This window comes from Microtus pennsylvanicus, chromosome 7, assembly GCF_037038515.1.
Source record: "Microtus pennsylvanicus isolate mMicPen1 chromosome 7, mMicPen1.hap1, whole genome shotgun sequence".
Taxonomy (NCBI): domain Eukaryota; kingdom Metazoa; phylum Chordata; class Mammalia; order Rodentia; family Cricetidae; genus Microtus; species Microtus pennsylvanicus.
In genome coordinates, this window is record NC_134585.1 from 118279866 (window position 1) to 118294553 (window position 14688).

At 52.8% G+C, this 14688-nt stretch overlaps 1 protein-coding gene across 1 annotated transcript; it reads left to right on the forward strand.

Moving 5' to 3' along the window:
• Positions 1 to 3503: 3503 nt before the first annotated feature.
• On the forward strand, positions 3504 to 10295 carry Plekho1 (pleckstrin homology domain containing O1). The gene is made up of 6 exons (XM_075978104.1): positions 3504 to 3629; positions 3731 to 3877; positions 7100 to 7240; positions 8010 to 8114; positions 8459 to 8560; positions 9477 to 10295. The coding sequence occupies exons 1-6, from the start codon at positions 3603 to 3605 to the stop codon at positions 10179 to 10181; spliced, it is 1227 nt and encodes a 408-aa protein (XP_075834219.1). The 5' UTR covers positions 3504 to 3602; the 3' UTR covers positions 10182 to 10295.
• Positions 10296 to 14688: the final 4393 nt, after the last annotated feature.

A 14688-nucleotide genomic window follows, 5' to 3' on the forward strand; every position in this document is an offset into this window, starting at 1 on the left:
GCAAGCAATTTTGACTGCTGACCCAGCCCTCCAGCCCCTTAATGTATATGTTGATAAGTATTCTCTGGCATCATTCAAATTTATATGAACAATAATGGGAGTATTGGTCTTTTGTGGCAGGCTCAGTTTCTTCATCCATAAAGTGAAAATAATTAGTGCCTTCCTCATGTGATGATAAAGATTAAACATAGAGATATAATATAGTTTGGTATTTACAGAGCTAATTCTATTATTACTCTTCCTTTTTCCTTATTAACAACATTTTAATGAAGGACATATGCTTTAATAACTCTCTCACCCATAGATAAAATGCCCTGGTTAAAGCATCAATCCTATTTTAAAAGTAAGATTTTTAAGTCAAGGATATTTGTTTTTGAAATGACAACTCAGATATTTCTGCCCAGTAGTCCTGCAAGCAGCTGCTCACAAGAGTTTGCTCTGATAGTTTCTGTCTTTGCCCCCCTCCGCTGCAGGGGGCAGCTGTGGTGGCACTGTCTTCTAGGCAGACGTTCGGGAGTCCCCCCAGGACCTCATCTCACTAAAGAAATTGGCTCAAGTTATTTTTGTGCTTGGTGTGTGTGTGTGTGTGCGTGTGTGTGGTGTGTGTGTGCTATAGCACTGAGTGCTATAACAATGTGTATGTGGTGTGTGTGTGTGTGTGTGTGTGTGTGTGTGTGTGTGTGTGTGTGTGTGTGAAGTCACTGAGTGCTATAACAATGTGTATGTGGTGTGTGTGTGTGTGTGTGTGTGAAGTCACTGAGTGCTATAACAATGTGTATGTGTGTGGTGTGTGTGTGTGTGTGTGTGTGTGAAGTCACTGAGTGCTATAACAATGTGTGTGTGTGTGTGTGTGAAGTCACTGAGTGCTATAACAATGTGTATGTGGTGTGTGTGTGTGTGTGAAGTCACTGAGTGCTATAACAATGTGTGTGTGAAGTCACTGAGTGCTATAACAATGTGTATGTGGTGTGTGTGTGTGTGAAGTCACTGAGTGCTATAACAATGTGTATGTGGTGTGTGTGTGTGTGTGTGTGTGTGAAGTCACTGAGTGCTATAACAATGTGTATGTGGTGTGTGTGTGTGTGAAGTCACTGAGTGCTATAACAATGTGTGTGTGTGTGTGAAGTCACTGAGTGCTATAACAATGTGTGTGTGTGGTGTGTGTGTGTGAAGTCACTGAGTGCTATAACAATGTGTGTGTGGTGTGTGTGTGTGTGTGTGTGTGAAGTCACTGAGTGCTATAACAATGTGTGTGTGGTGTGTGTGTGTGTGTGTGTGTGAAGTCACTGAGTGCTATAACAATGTGTGTGTGGTGTGTGTGTGTGTGTGTGTGTGAAGTCACTGAGTGCTATAACAATGTGTGTGTGGTGTGTGTGTGTGTGTGTGTGTGAAGTCACTGAGTGCTATAACAATGTGTGTGTGGTGTGTGTGTGTGTGTGTGTGAAGTCACTGAGTGCTATAACAATGTGTGTGTGTGTGTGAAGTCACTGAGTGCTATAACAATGTGTGTGTGTGTGTGTGTGTGTGTGTGTGTGTGTGTGTGTGTGTGTGAAGTCACTGAGTGCTATAACAATGTGTAAAGGAACCCAGAAGTGCTTATTCTAATTTCTCACTTAAGCACTATTCTCTGGGAACAGTCTCACTTAGATCCAAATTCAGGTGCCATGTGGTTCACCTGGTGGGAGAAGTCCGCTTCAGAGCAATCCAGGAGAGAAGCAGGCATATGGGAACGTCCTGTGCCAAGAAAGCAAAGGTGGGGAAGAAGGCCAGGACCGGACAGGGCTTCCTAATAGTTCAGGTCACTGGGGAGAAGGGAGCTGGGAGGGATGGGGACCAGCCAGAGACTTATGTAACATCTCAAGACACAAGACAGGCAGCGAAGGCTCAGCAGCCCACATGCATCTGCTCTAGAATCTGAAAATTGCTTTGGTTATTTTTTACGGGGCCCCTCTGCCTGATGTTTCGCTGAGCCCTGGCTCCTGTCTGATGCCGTGCAGAGAGCCCAGGGTCTTGCACACCGGGGATGCTCCAGAATCTGTGGACCAGGTGAAAGCTCCTGGGAGGAGGGAGATGATTCTTCTGCCTCGTGAGCCAGGATCTACCGTTCAGTTTCCTCCTTACAGGGCAGGCAATTGAGCCAGAGCCCCTCCTGAATGCCTGGCAAACTGCTCTACCACTGGGCCACACCCCCAGCCCCTATTTAAAACTATGTAAATCAGGTGGGGATTAGCCGATCAAGACCAGCCTCCCGCTCTGTACTGTCTGAAAGTAGCCTAGTCTGTGTAAGACCTTGTCCAAAAAATAAAAATAAAAAAATAAAAACCTCAATCCAAACCATTCTTCTATGCCAGCCAAGTTCCCCAAAGCTCCCGTGGGCTAATTTCCTCGGCGGTGTCCGCACACTGGTACATTTTGCTTCTTCATATAGCCTGCTTTTTTCTCACTTTTTTCTTCACCTTTTAAAGAGAACAGTACCAAGCTGAGATGGCGAGATGGGAAAGGGGAGTTTGGGACGTGCGCTGTGTGTACTAAGCCTAAAAGGTAGAGCGAGGTCAGAAAACCTACATTCTAACTCATGTAACAGTAGCCTGTCAATTTGAGCATGTCATTTGTTCGGCCGTGCCCAACTGATCATTTTCCAAGGGATAATATTCTTACTCTATATGCCTTACAAAATGGTACTCGACATGTTTAAGTGTCAAAATAAGAGTGTTTTGAAAGGACAAAGTTTTGTGTCCACCTGAAGGAGAAATCAATTGGTGTGGATAATGAGACGCTTACAGGATTGGGAAGGAGGGAGGGTCTGGGATCCTTTTTTGATTCCAAAAAAAGCCCAAACACCCTCCACGCCTGCAACCACAAACTTCCAACACTTCATCTTGAGCGTTTCTGGAAAAGGATAATTTCCCCTGCTCTGTGCCAGGGATCTTTACGCTTTTCGTGGTGGTTGTGTTACCATACACCAGGTAATAGGTTTATTAGGGTATTGTCTGGTAGTAATTGGCCCTGGAAGACAACACTTGCGTCCTCCCGGGGCTTTCAGCTCACCCTCCTCCATTTACCCGATAGGGGATCGGAGACCGCGGAGTGGTGAGGAAAGCCGTCCTCAAACTTGGGCTCCCGCCCGGCCCCGCCACAAACTCGGGGCTCAGAAGAGCTCGCGGGCCTCCCCGCCGCTGCACGCGTGTTTCCCGCAGGCCTCGCGGGGCGCCCACAGCCGCCCGGGAGTCGGTCGCGCCTGGAGCCTCCCGGAGCCCCGCCAGCCCGAGCCGGTGGGTCCGAGGCGGCCGGTCTCCCGCGGCGCCTCCGCTCCGTCCCGCTCGCCACGCCTCGGGCCCGCCCCCATCGCCGCGCCTCCCGGTTATCCGCTCGCGCCTCCGCCGGGTGCCGGGTCGGAAACAAAGGCGGGGGGCGGGGAGCGCACGGCGGCGGCGGCGGCGGCGCCACGGTCCGCCCTTCATTCGGAGCCCGCGACGTCAGCGGCGGCGGCCGGGGCCCGTGCGGCGGGGGCGGGCATGGGCGGCGGGGGCAGCGGGGGCCCGGCCTGCGGGTAGCGCGAGCCGCCGGCGACCGAGCAGCGGGCGCGGCCGCCCGATCCCGCCATGAAGAAGAGCGGCTCCGGCAAGCGGGTGAGTGCGCGGCGCGCGGACAATGGGGCCGGGGCCGGGCGGGGGCGGGGGGGGCCGCGGGGACCTGGCTGAGCCGCCGCTCCCCCGTCTCGCCCCGGCAGGGGCCTCCGGATGGAAACCATCATTCCGCGGTGCCCGAGAAGGTCGGCTGGGTCCGAAAATTCTGCGGGAAAGGCATTTTCAGGGAGATTTGGAAAAACCGCTATGTGGTGCTCAAAGGCGACCAGCTCTACGTCTCCGAGAAGGAGGTAGGCGCCCTTGCCCATCCCGACCGGGTTCCCCGCGGCGGCTAGTTCTCCGGCTTGCCCCGCCTCCCTCTCTGCAAGTTCAGGGGTCCCAAAAGTCCTGTATCTGCAGAGAAAAGTCAGCCCCGAGTGACTTTACCTGAGTGGGAGTTAGGACTTTACTTATTTAATGGGCCTTTGCGGACACCTTTTCCAGAAGTTCTGAACGTCCGCTGCCTCTTACCCTAGTCTGGCCCCATGAAATTCGGGATTTTTTTTTCTAATTTTCTGTTGAAACACACTGGTCATCTTGTCCCTCGCTCCTTCCTGCCTTCCCCACCCAGCCCACCACCCTTTCCGTTCCTGTCTGTAGCAGGGGGGCATATGTAGGTCTCCTGAGTGGCAAGTCACCCTCAATCAGAAAACCGCAAACTGGAGTCAGTCTCTGGGATCTGACGTCCAGTAACTGTGAATGCCGGATTTGTGTAGGAGTCAGTGTCCTGAACCAGGCCTCTTCCTCACCTTCCCCTCCACTTAAAGAGAGAAAGAAAGAAAGAAAGAAAGAAAGAAAGAAAGAAAGAAAGAAAGAAAGAAAGAAAGAAAGAAAGAAAGAAAGAAAGAAAGAAAGAAAGAAAGAAAGAAAGAAAGAAAGAAAGAAAACAAGGAACTCATATTATACCCTGCCCACCTTTATCTGTGGAGTGGGGTGGGGGGATGGAGTTAGGACTGTGAGCGCCTGTGTGTATGTGCGCGCGCGCGCGGCTTTGATTCAGTAGTTGAGCATGAACCACAGCCCATCCTGGGTCAGACTCTAAAAGCAGGTCGTGGAATCCAGACCCCCTTCCCTTTTGTAAAGCCATAACTCTTGACTCAATACCAGGAGTGCCGAGAAGCTGAACTTGCTTCCCCTGACTTCCTACATTATAGACTGTCCCCTTTAGACCGCCCCCTTCCTCTCTTGACTCTGCTCCCTCACCCAGAACGGACTGGCAAGTCCTCTAACCTCTTCTGCTTTCCGCGCTCGACATGCATTCTGCCGTTCTATTCGGGTAAATAAATCCTTTTATGGTGTTGAAGCAGACACACTTGCAGCCCAAGAGAAGTACTCATCCAAAAACTGTCTGCAGAGACAGGAGAGAGAACTAAAGAGCACTGAGCCCGCCAGGCCCCTCTTGAAGGAGCCTGAACAGAGCGGTTGGAGAGTCTTAGGAGCAAGCTGCGGGAAGGCTTGGAGGAGAGTTTGCTTTGAAGGGTCGCTGCTACCTAGTCCCAAATCCTAAGGAAAGCTCTCACCTCAATTGTCTAGCTTTCCACTGTGGTTTTATTTATTTAAACAAGCTGCAGCAAGTGTCACGGTGTATCTATCTCCTTCACAATGCCAGGAAGCACAGTGAGCAATCAGGAAAGGCTTCCTACATGTCGGGAAACCGGAGGGCAGTGAAAGGCTAAAGAAACTAAACAAGGCCTCTCTTGTTGGCTTCTGTTTGTCCAAAAGGCAGAACCTGGGGACAGAAGTGCCTGGTTAGATGGTTAATAAGCCTGTGTGTGTTTGAAGGGGGATACGGGGCAGAGAGACCATAGGGTGACCTCAGAGTGTCTGCTGTCCTCTGAGTCAGGAGCATCTGACTAGTCCTGGGGCCAGGTGCCCCCTGCTGGGGAGGGCATTGGAGAAGAGGGGGAACTGCACCTACTCTCGACCCGACCCTTCTTCAGAACCAAGTCCATGTTCCAGTGGGCCTGAGCTAAGGGTGAAGCTGCCAGAAGACACCGTTTATTCTGCCTCTAAACAAAACAGTAGATTGTAAATGAAGCAATAGATTGAAGATGTAAAAACCCAAAGCAAAATATATTTGCAGTTTACATGCTGATGCAAAAAAGAAAAACGCCCGTAACCATTCCATGGTTTCTGTTGGTGTTTCTTGGGAAAGCAAGGTCTCCCCAACTTCTTCCACTAGAGAAGCCCTTGGGTTGTGGATCATTCCCCACTATCCAAGGGCACTCTGTAAGGCAGCTGAGGTGTCTTCTGATCAACCGCCGATGTAGGAACACAGCCGCACCTTGGGGTGACTTCATGGTGGGGAAGTTAGGTTGAAAGCGATACTTAGGATACTCAGTCCATGTGGGCCCCGAGAAGGAAGGGTTCATTTGGAAGATGTAGTTGTAAACGAGATGTTAGGAGTTTGCCATGATGAAGACACTGAATAGGGCCCAGAGCAATTCACAGGAACCCTGCCAGGGGGTCTGTCTTTCCCTGGGCACTGCCATTTTACTTACTCTACTGCCTGCCTCACCCCGGCTCCTCCCTGTACCCCTCCTAACCTCTGTCAACACCTCCTGCTCCCACAGTGCCTTATCGGCCACGTCCAAGCCAGAAGTGCTCCCTCCCTTCCCTCAGGAAGACAGAAGTGAGTCCTTTTCCTTGCTGCACACACCCAGCTCTTTCCTCTCCAGGCTTTCTGGATTCCACTGATAGTCTCTCTGGGGAAGGAGCCAGAGAGGAGGTCCCACAGCCCAGCGTGGGTTCCTGTGAATTGTTCTCGAACATTCCTGTGGCACCTTGTCCCATGCCCACCATGATGTTTAAGGCCTCTTGGTCACTTCCCAGCCAAAAGCCCAGGGACCCTAAAACGGAGAATCCTAGAGAGCCAAGCCTTGCCAGACCAATGGAGCCAGATGAATGTACCCTTCGCTGCCCCACAGCACAGATGATGGGCGATCAACTACAGGCTGGTAGAGGGTGCCAAGGGAACCCTGGGGCCGCTTAGACACATTTGCTCAATTTCCACTTTTTCCTGGGAAACATGACCGACTCGTTCCTGGCCTATTCCCAGCTAAGCAGAAGAGGGTCCAGGAAAAATCTATAATGTCCTACTTTAGAAGAAAGAGCAGGTGGGAAGGGACGCTCTTGGGAACCATAATATTCCCTCAGGCCAGAGGCAGATGCCGCCTGCCCTTTTCACCTTCCCCTGCACGGTTAATGAACTCTCGGGACGATCAGGTCAGCCTGCTCACCATGACCCTTTAGGGCTTGTAAGGCTGTGTGTGTCCTTCAGAAACTGAGGGATGGTCATAGGTAGAGGGAGACCCTGGAATGGTGGCTTGGAAAGCAAGGGGTTAAACAGGAGCCCACACAAGGACTCTTAGTCCTATCCCACTTCTACAGCTGGGGGCTCACCATCATCCTCCCTTTCCCTCAGCAGGAGAAGCAGAGTAATTTTATCCTGTCGCACCCCAAACCTCCCCTAGGTAAAGGATGAGAAAAATATCCAAGAGGTGTTTGACCTGACCGACTATGAGAAGTGCGAAGAACTCCGGAAATCCAAGAGCAGAAGCAAGAAAAACCACAGCAAGTTCACTCTGGCCCGATGCAAGCAGCCAGGCACCATGGTAGGTCTGCGGCCTGGCGGGCTGGGCAGGGCTGTGAGGCCCAGAACAGCCCCCAGAATTGTTCTCCCTCTGGCTATTTATTTATTTATTTATTTTGCATTTTATTTACTTGGTTTTTTGAGACAGGGTTTCTGTGTAGCTTTGGGGCCTGACCTGGAACTAGCTCTTGTAGACCAGGCTGGCCTCAAACTCACAGAGATCCGCCTGCCTCTGCCTCCCAGGTTGGCTTTTATTATTTAACTGGAGAATATTCTGTTCATTCGCTTTCTTCCAGGCAGGCCCGCTCTGTGAACTTGTTCATCCGTAAAGATATTTCTCTTTCTGCCCCCTCCCTTTTCCTTTCCCTTTACACACACACACGCACACACACACACACACGCCTACTGTGCATACACATGTATTCTCTTGGAAGAAGAGTTGTTTATTGGCCCCTGTGCCCTGATGGGTGGTTGAAGTTCAAGGGAAGCCAGGGAATCCATGCTTGTCACATTCTGTGTCGTCCGACACCTAAAGACCTTTAATACCTCAGCTTTGTCACACCTCCCCAGTGGTCAGATGCAGTGACACTCTTAGCTCTTCCTCGATCGTTCCTAAAACAGCCTGCCCATTCTGCAGGGACAGACTCTGGGTTTCTTTCCATCATTCATGATTCCAGACACGGAACCTCTCTTTCCAGGAGTTGGGTGTGCGGAAATGAGATTGTAATATCTTTTCCTTGGGGGATTATAATTTGTGTGTAACTAGCTAAAGCAAGAACATCTCCTTCCAGGCACCCAACCTGATCTTCCTGGCGCTGAGTCCTGAGGAGAAGGAGTCATGGATCAACGCCCTGAGCTCTGCTATCACCAGAGCCAAGAACCGCATCTTGGATGAGGTCAGGGGCTGTTGTGGGAAAGGGGCACTGTGGCAGAACACAGGCCGTGACTCACAGAGGAGGGGTGTTTGCGGGGCCCCTTTAGTTCACCCCAACTCTACTTTCTCTGCTTCCTTAAAGGCCCTGTTGTCCCCCGTGTTCTCTCTGAAGTCTTCTCTGCTCATCCCCTTTCCAGCTTCCTGATGCTTGAGCCGGCCTTGGGTCAGCTGCGTCCATAAATCCTGCCTGGGGCCCTGCTCAGAAATAGTTGGTGGGGTGGATATTTCCCAGGCCGGGCACGTTAGGGGCATCCAGTTGGGACAGAGTCCTAAAGGGAGCCTGTGACTCATGGACCATCTCCTCAGGTCACCGTTGAAGAGGACAGCTACCTTGCCCACCCTACTCGAGACAGAGCGAAAATCCAACACTCCCGCCGCCCTCCAACTCGGGGACACCTCATGGCTGTGGTATGTAACGCTGCAAGAAAGTAAACATTGCCGCCCAGGGCCATTCTGTGTTCGTCCATCTTAGCTGTGAACAAGCAGGGACATTTGTGGGAGTCCTCCTCATCTGAGGATCAGAGGCTCAGGAGGCCTGTCCACCCTACCGCCCTGCCTGATTTCCCAAACCAAAATGACTCACTCAGCACCTACCCTGAGTCAGCATCTTTGTTCTCAGTAACGTCTGAGGAAGTGAGAAATGCCGCTCAGAAGGGGACAAACAGAAGAGCTGAGTACGGCGGAGTGCTACATGCCACTGTGTGGTGGCCAGGTGGTGAGGGCCAGTGCTGTGTCCCCGCAGCAAAGCCTCTCCTGAATGAAGGAGTGGGTTCTCTCAGGCAGCCGTGCTCAGAGCCTAGGGAGGGGCTGTCCCTGCAGGAGGAAGAACATAGGCCTTGGATTATCAGACCCGTGGTCTCCAGAGCTGCCCAGCTGTAAAGCCTCTGTCAGGAGCACACGTCTGACTTCCCTTTACGGCTGCTAAATTGCAGAATTTAGAAATAAGAAGGTCTGTGACTAGCAAGGATTCGGAGCTCAGCTATCAGAGCAGGCTAAGGTGTGTGGCCAAGAGGCCGTGGGTAGAGCATTCTCCTCTTCTGTCTGTGCACCTTACTGTGATCGTGGGCCATCCCAGGTGATGTTTAGAGTCCCCAGTATGGAAGTAGACACTTCCCAGGAAGCTTGTAGCAGAGCAGAGAGCCCAGACAGTATGCAGGAGAAGGTAAGGAACAGAAAAACAAAAGAAAGAACTTCAAATCATCCTCGAAGGACTCCGAAATAGCACAGTCGAGGGGCTCAGCCGGGAGTGGAGGGAAGGGGCCCCAGATGGCACTCATCATGGGGGGCTGATGCGGGTCCCCCTTCTTTCACTCTGCCTTCCCAGGCTTCCACCTCTACCTCAGATGGGATGCTGACTTTAGACCTGATCCAAGAAGAAGACCCTTCCCCTGAGGAGCCAGCCTCTTGTGCGGAGAACTTTCGGGTGGATCTGGACAAGTCTGTGGCCCAGCTAGCCGGCAGTCGACGGAGAGCCGACTCCGACCGAATCCAGCCCTCTTCACACCGGGCCAGCAGCCTCTCTCGGCCTTGGGAGAAGCCAGACAAGGGAGCCACCTATACCCCACAAGCCCCGAAGAAGTTGCCCTCTACAGACAAGGGCCGCTGTGCCTCCCTGGAGGAGATCCTGTCTCAGAGGGACACTGCCCCAGCCCGCCCCCTCCACCGTCCAGCCGAGGAATCCCCAGCCCCCGTTCCCTCCCAGCCGGGGCAGCTGTCCCGGATCCAGGACCTGGTAGCGAGGAAACTGGAGAAGACTCAGGAGCTGCTGGCAGAGGTTCAGGGACTGGGTGATGGCAAGCGAAAGGCCAAGGACCCCCCACAGTCTCCACCCGATTCGGAGTCAGAGCAGCTGCTGCTGGAGACAGAGAGGCTGCTGGGAGAGGCTTCGTCCAACTGGAGCCAGGCAAAGAGGGTGCTGCAGGAAGTCAGGGAGCTGAGAGACCTGTACAGACAGATGGACCTGCAGACCCCCGACTCCCACCTCAGACAGGCCTCCCAGAACAGTCAATACCGGAAGAGCCTGATGTGAAGGGGGGGTCAGGTCTGGAATTTGGGGGGCACAGACTCTATATCTCCAAATGTTGCAGGATAGAGCTTTTTTTATTTACCTCAATCAAAAAAAAAAAAATCCAACTCACTGCTCTTGCTGATGCCTGACCCACTAAGGCCTTTCCTGCCGACTCCCCTAGACAACTCCCAGGTCAGATGGGAGAAGGTGAGCCCTGAGGCCCAAGTCAGGAGCTCTTGCTCCTGTGCACAAGTCACCTGCTCCCAGGCCAGAACTGACGCTGCTGACACACAGCCTGGCTGGGTTAGAGTGGGCGGGGCAGCCTTTCCTCAGATGTCCCATTCCAGGTTCTTACTCTGAGGGTGAAATTTCAGCTGTGCAACTTGAGTTCTAGGGACGCAGGGGCCAGTGCCACCTGTCCATGCCATAAGAGAAGTGAAATTTACCCCAGCCCTGAGGAGGATCTGTGGAATTAACCCTGGCCTCTCACCATGGTGGGGGGTGGGGGGCTGGCCGGCTGAGGCTGAGGCTGTGGGTCAGTGGTATATTAGCGTGTGCATGTGCGAGGCCCTCTGCCCTTGCCAGCACTGCGGAAACAAGACTAAGCTGCCTCGGTTTCTTATCCGAGGGTCTTCCTTTACCTTCCACTAAGGAGTCAAGATTAAAGCTTGAATAGATGGAAGTGGCCTGGTCCTCTGCCTGGGGCAGAGCAGCACAGGAGTGGGGAGCAGCTGACCCTGGGGAAGAGCTGACCTAAGAGTGAAACTGCCTTGAGATGGCGGCTGTGTGGGAAGGAGGGGAAGCCAGACCTGCCCCAGCTTCCTCTTTCTGCCAAGCAAGGGTTCTTCCTCTGTCCGCCACCCTCCACGCAGCAGAGCTCAGAACAACTCTCCCCACACCGCCTCCTGCCTGACTTCCTCAGGCTCGGCTGTGACAGGTCCCCCATGACTTGTTCTCCGAGATTAAGTTTGTTAATTGTAGTGGTAAGACCTGGCACAGGGAAGGCAAGATGGGGATGATTTGTGATAAGGACATAGAGCCTCTCGTCTCTGTCACACATGGGTTAAACCACAGTGCTGTGTCCTTGCTGTTCCTGAGGTCTCACCCCCTGCAGCTGGTCCCAGAGCTTCACAGGCAGTGAGAGAAGAAAGGTCAGGCTAAGGGGGGCTGCTCTGTTTAACGAGACAGGAGAGAATAAGGTCTTTGGGGAAACCTTCTGACCTCTGTTCTTCTGGGACATTACCACCCTGTAAACAAGTTGTGGGAATCCCTCCAGTTGTGATTCCTGGAGATTCGAACTCAGGTCCTCGCATAGCAAATGCTCTCACCACTGCGCCATCTCCCAGCCTGCCGGAAGTCAGGTACCCTGCTTCTCAGTGTCATCAAAGTGTTCTCCGTATCTAGCCTGTAGTTATCTAGAAATGAGGTACACCAAGTACCGAATTACTGGACACCCCGCCTGGGGGACAAAGTGGGAGAACCAGGCTTCCTATGCCCTCAGAGACTTCCCTCCCCACAACTCTAGCCCCAGTCTTCAGCCCACCCATTGCCACAGATCCTGAAAGTTGGGTTAAAATCACACGCTTTGTGCCTTCCCATCTCTTTCTTGCCGCCCCCACCTAATGAAGACAAAGACAAAACAAGAATGACATGTGCGTCCCAACATGCCAATCTGTGGTACCCAGGGGAGGAAAACACACACCCCAAAGTCAGCGGCTCCCAGCTCCCCAGCAAGTGCTCCAGCATCCAGGCTCTACAGTGCTAAAATGAAACCACAGGGGTCTGGATTCAAGTTCTGACTTCTGGTTAATCTGCCCTGGGCAAAGCAGGCCTGATGAGTGTCTGTTTCCTCTGCAGACGGCAGAGGTGTTGAATGGGAAAGAACAGCCAGTGGCCGCTGCTTGTCCCACCGTCGTCCGTCGGGGGCTGCTGTACTAGTTTGGCTCAGTGAGGAGTGAGCAGCAAATTCAGGTGGCCAGAGCACAGCTTGAGTGAGGCAACGGACACAGAGCCAATCAGGGCCTCTCTACTTCACAGCCTTCCCTGGGCCGCAGGCCGTGCCCACCCCTCCCTTCGGAGGAGGGCATGCGAGGTACCTCCGGCTCTGTGCTGAAGACAGCTGTAAAGAGGGAAGGGTGCGATTCCTGTCCGCAGCCGTTCCAGAGCTTAACACAAAGCCATGTTTCACACTAGAGAAGCAACCTAAATTCTACGCTTGTGGGCGGCTGCCAGCAAGCACTCTGCTCATGTGGAAATGTTTTGAACCTAGCCACCATGTCAGGATGCTGTCCTAACCTCCCTCCCTGCCCCTCTCCACCCCGTCTTCCTACATTATCTCTCTTCCTTCCTCCAGTCCCCACGTGTGGAGGAGAAGGGAAGAGCCGCTCTGGTTGCACAGGGTCGCCTTCTCCCGCGAAGCTGCTGAAAGACATCTCAGGATGTTTATATTCAGCCCCTTCCCAACAGCCTATCTCTGTCTTACCCAAGTGAATGGAGAGGGAAACTCCTCTGGGAGGCCTGGGATGGGGAGAGGGGGAATCCAGGACACAGGTGAACCAAGGTGATGAGTAGACAGGTAAATTGGGGAACCAGATGTTTACGTCATACTTCAGTGATATTCCCCTCAGCTTTTCCTGCTTCTCCGTGAGTTTTTCAGGAGGGTTGGAGAGGGCTGGTAAAGGTACAGTCTATGGCTTCCACCGTTAGGAAGGATGTCTGGGGTTGGTCTGGAAAGCTAATGAGTTCATTTGCATATGATTTCCACAGCATAGCTGTAAGTTGTCTGGGGTGAAAAGAAAGGGGTGGAGCGGAGCCCAGGTTTCTCAACCCCCATCTCCCCACTCCAGCCCTCACAAACCGCTCCTAAGCCTAGAGCCCTGAACCTAGGGCCAAGCCTCGTCCCCTTCCCCAGCCAGTGCCCCCAAGCGCTCTACCAACAGTAACTGTGCCCCCTTCTCCCTAGAAACACATCCCAAAGAATCCATCTCAACCTCCGAGGCAAGCAGTCCTTCTGCAACCCTTGAAGCCTGGTACCATGCTCTCTCCTCCCTCCCCATGCTGGGTTTCTTTTTCTGCTTTTCTCCCACCTCCCAGTCTCCCAACAACAACAGCCAATCCCCAGCCTGCTCTAGAGCCACACCATATATGGAGAGGTTGGAAGGAAACCCGAGTAAAAGCAGGAGCAAGCGATCACACACATGAGAGAGAGAGAGAGAGAGAATTTGAGCGCTTTTCTGCACGTGACCCTGTGTCTCTCTGCCTATACCACAAGTCCCACTGTCCCCTGTCCCTGGTTCACCCCACCCATACAAAAAAAAAAACAACCCAGGGCTGTGTTTGTTCTTTCCCACCTTTATTCCTGCCCCAGGAGACCATCACTCCAACTGGTTGCCTCTGACCCAGATTCACTCCCCGCACTAATTACCAGCCTATCGCATCTAACAAACACCCAACTTAGCACAGCTGAGACCCTCCAGGTCAATTAGTGCAGTCCAGTTCCGCTTGGGAAACGAGGGATGGAGTCCGAGAGTTGGGCACGCGCCGCAGCCCAGCCCCACCATGACCCTCTGGTTGGAGCAAGGATGAGGAGAATGCAAAAATCAGTAGGACCCGGTTCAAAATGGGGTCTCGGAAAGTTAACCAGTGTGAGAAGAGCGTTAGGTTGGGGAGAATTTAGATCCCTAGTCAGGGATGGTGATGCGTTAGAAGGCTGAGGCAGGAGGATGGCACATTCAAGCCATACCTGGACGGGAGAATTATAGCTTCCCAGCTTCCTCTAGCCTATCAGCACAGAAGATGGTGCGGCTTCAGACACAATGGCAGCTTTCTGAAGGAGAGCAACTTAGAGGAGTGCCCCACAAGCTGGGCAGGAGCATGGCCTAGTGGTAACTCCTGGTCCCTCCTCCTCAGTTCCCACCCTCCCTGCTGCTTCGGAAGAACTCAAAAATCTCTCCTTTCAGAATCCCTATACTCAATCTCATTCTTACTTTTCATTCTGCAAGATACGAAAACTAGGAGAACAAACAGCCCCTCCCCCAGGTTTGTAGAGATGGCTCCGTGAAGAGCACGTACATGCTACTTTTGCAGAGGTCCTGAGTTCAGTTCCCAGGACCCACATCCAGGCAGCTCACAACCGCTCCGGGACCTGACAGTCTCTTCCAGCCTCCATCGGCACCTGCACACATGTGTACACACATGCACAGGACACCAGTGCACACGGTTAAACATAGTCTCAAAAGTCCTTTCCTCCCAGAGTCCCTTCCGTTAGGTGGCAGACAAGGCAGTGGTAGGGCGTCCTGTCCTGTACTAGGTTGAGTGTTTGTGGAGGTGGGAAGCAGGCAGAAAGGACTGGAAGAATCCATGTGTTAAGTGGGTTTGCACCTTCGCCAGCTCGCCAGCTTCTTCCAGCTGAGTGGCCGGAGGGTAGCAGTCTGCAGTGCCATCCCCGTTTCTGTATCGGGACCCACTCTCCGTCCTAACCAAGTGTCTTTCTGGCACCTCTACCTGGGTGATCATTCCGTTTATCAAA

What these genes read in the sequence shown, in the direction of transcription:
- Plekho1 (XM_075978104.1), top strand. Translation starts at nt 3,603, where the DNA reads ATGAAGAAGAGCGGCTCCGGCAAGCGG. An exon ending in AGAGCGGCTCCGGCAAGCGG is followed by an intron (nt 3,630 to 3,730) that starts GTGAGTGCGCGG and finishes TCGCCCCGGCAG; the next exon opens with GGGCCTCCGGATGGAAACCA. An exon ending in GCAAGCAGCCAGGCACCATG is followed by an intron (nt 7,241 to 8,009) that starts GTAGGTCTGCGG and finishes ATCTCCTTCCAG; the next exon opens with GCACCCAACCTGATCTTCCT.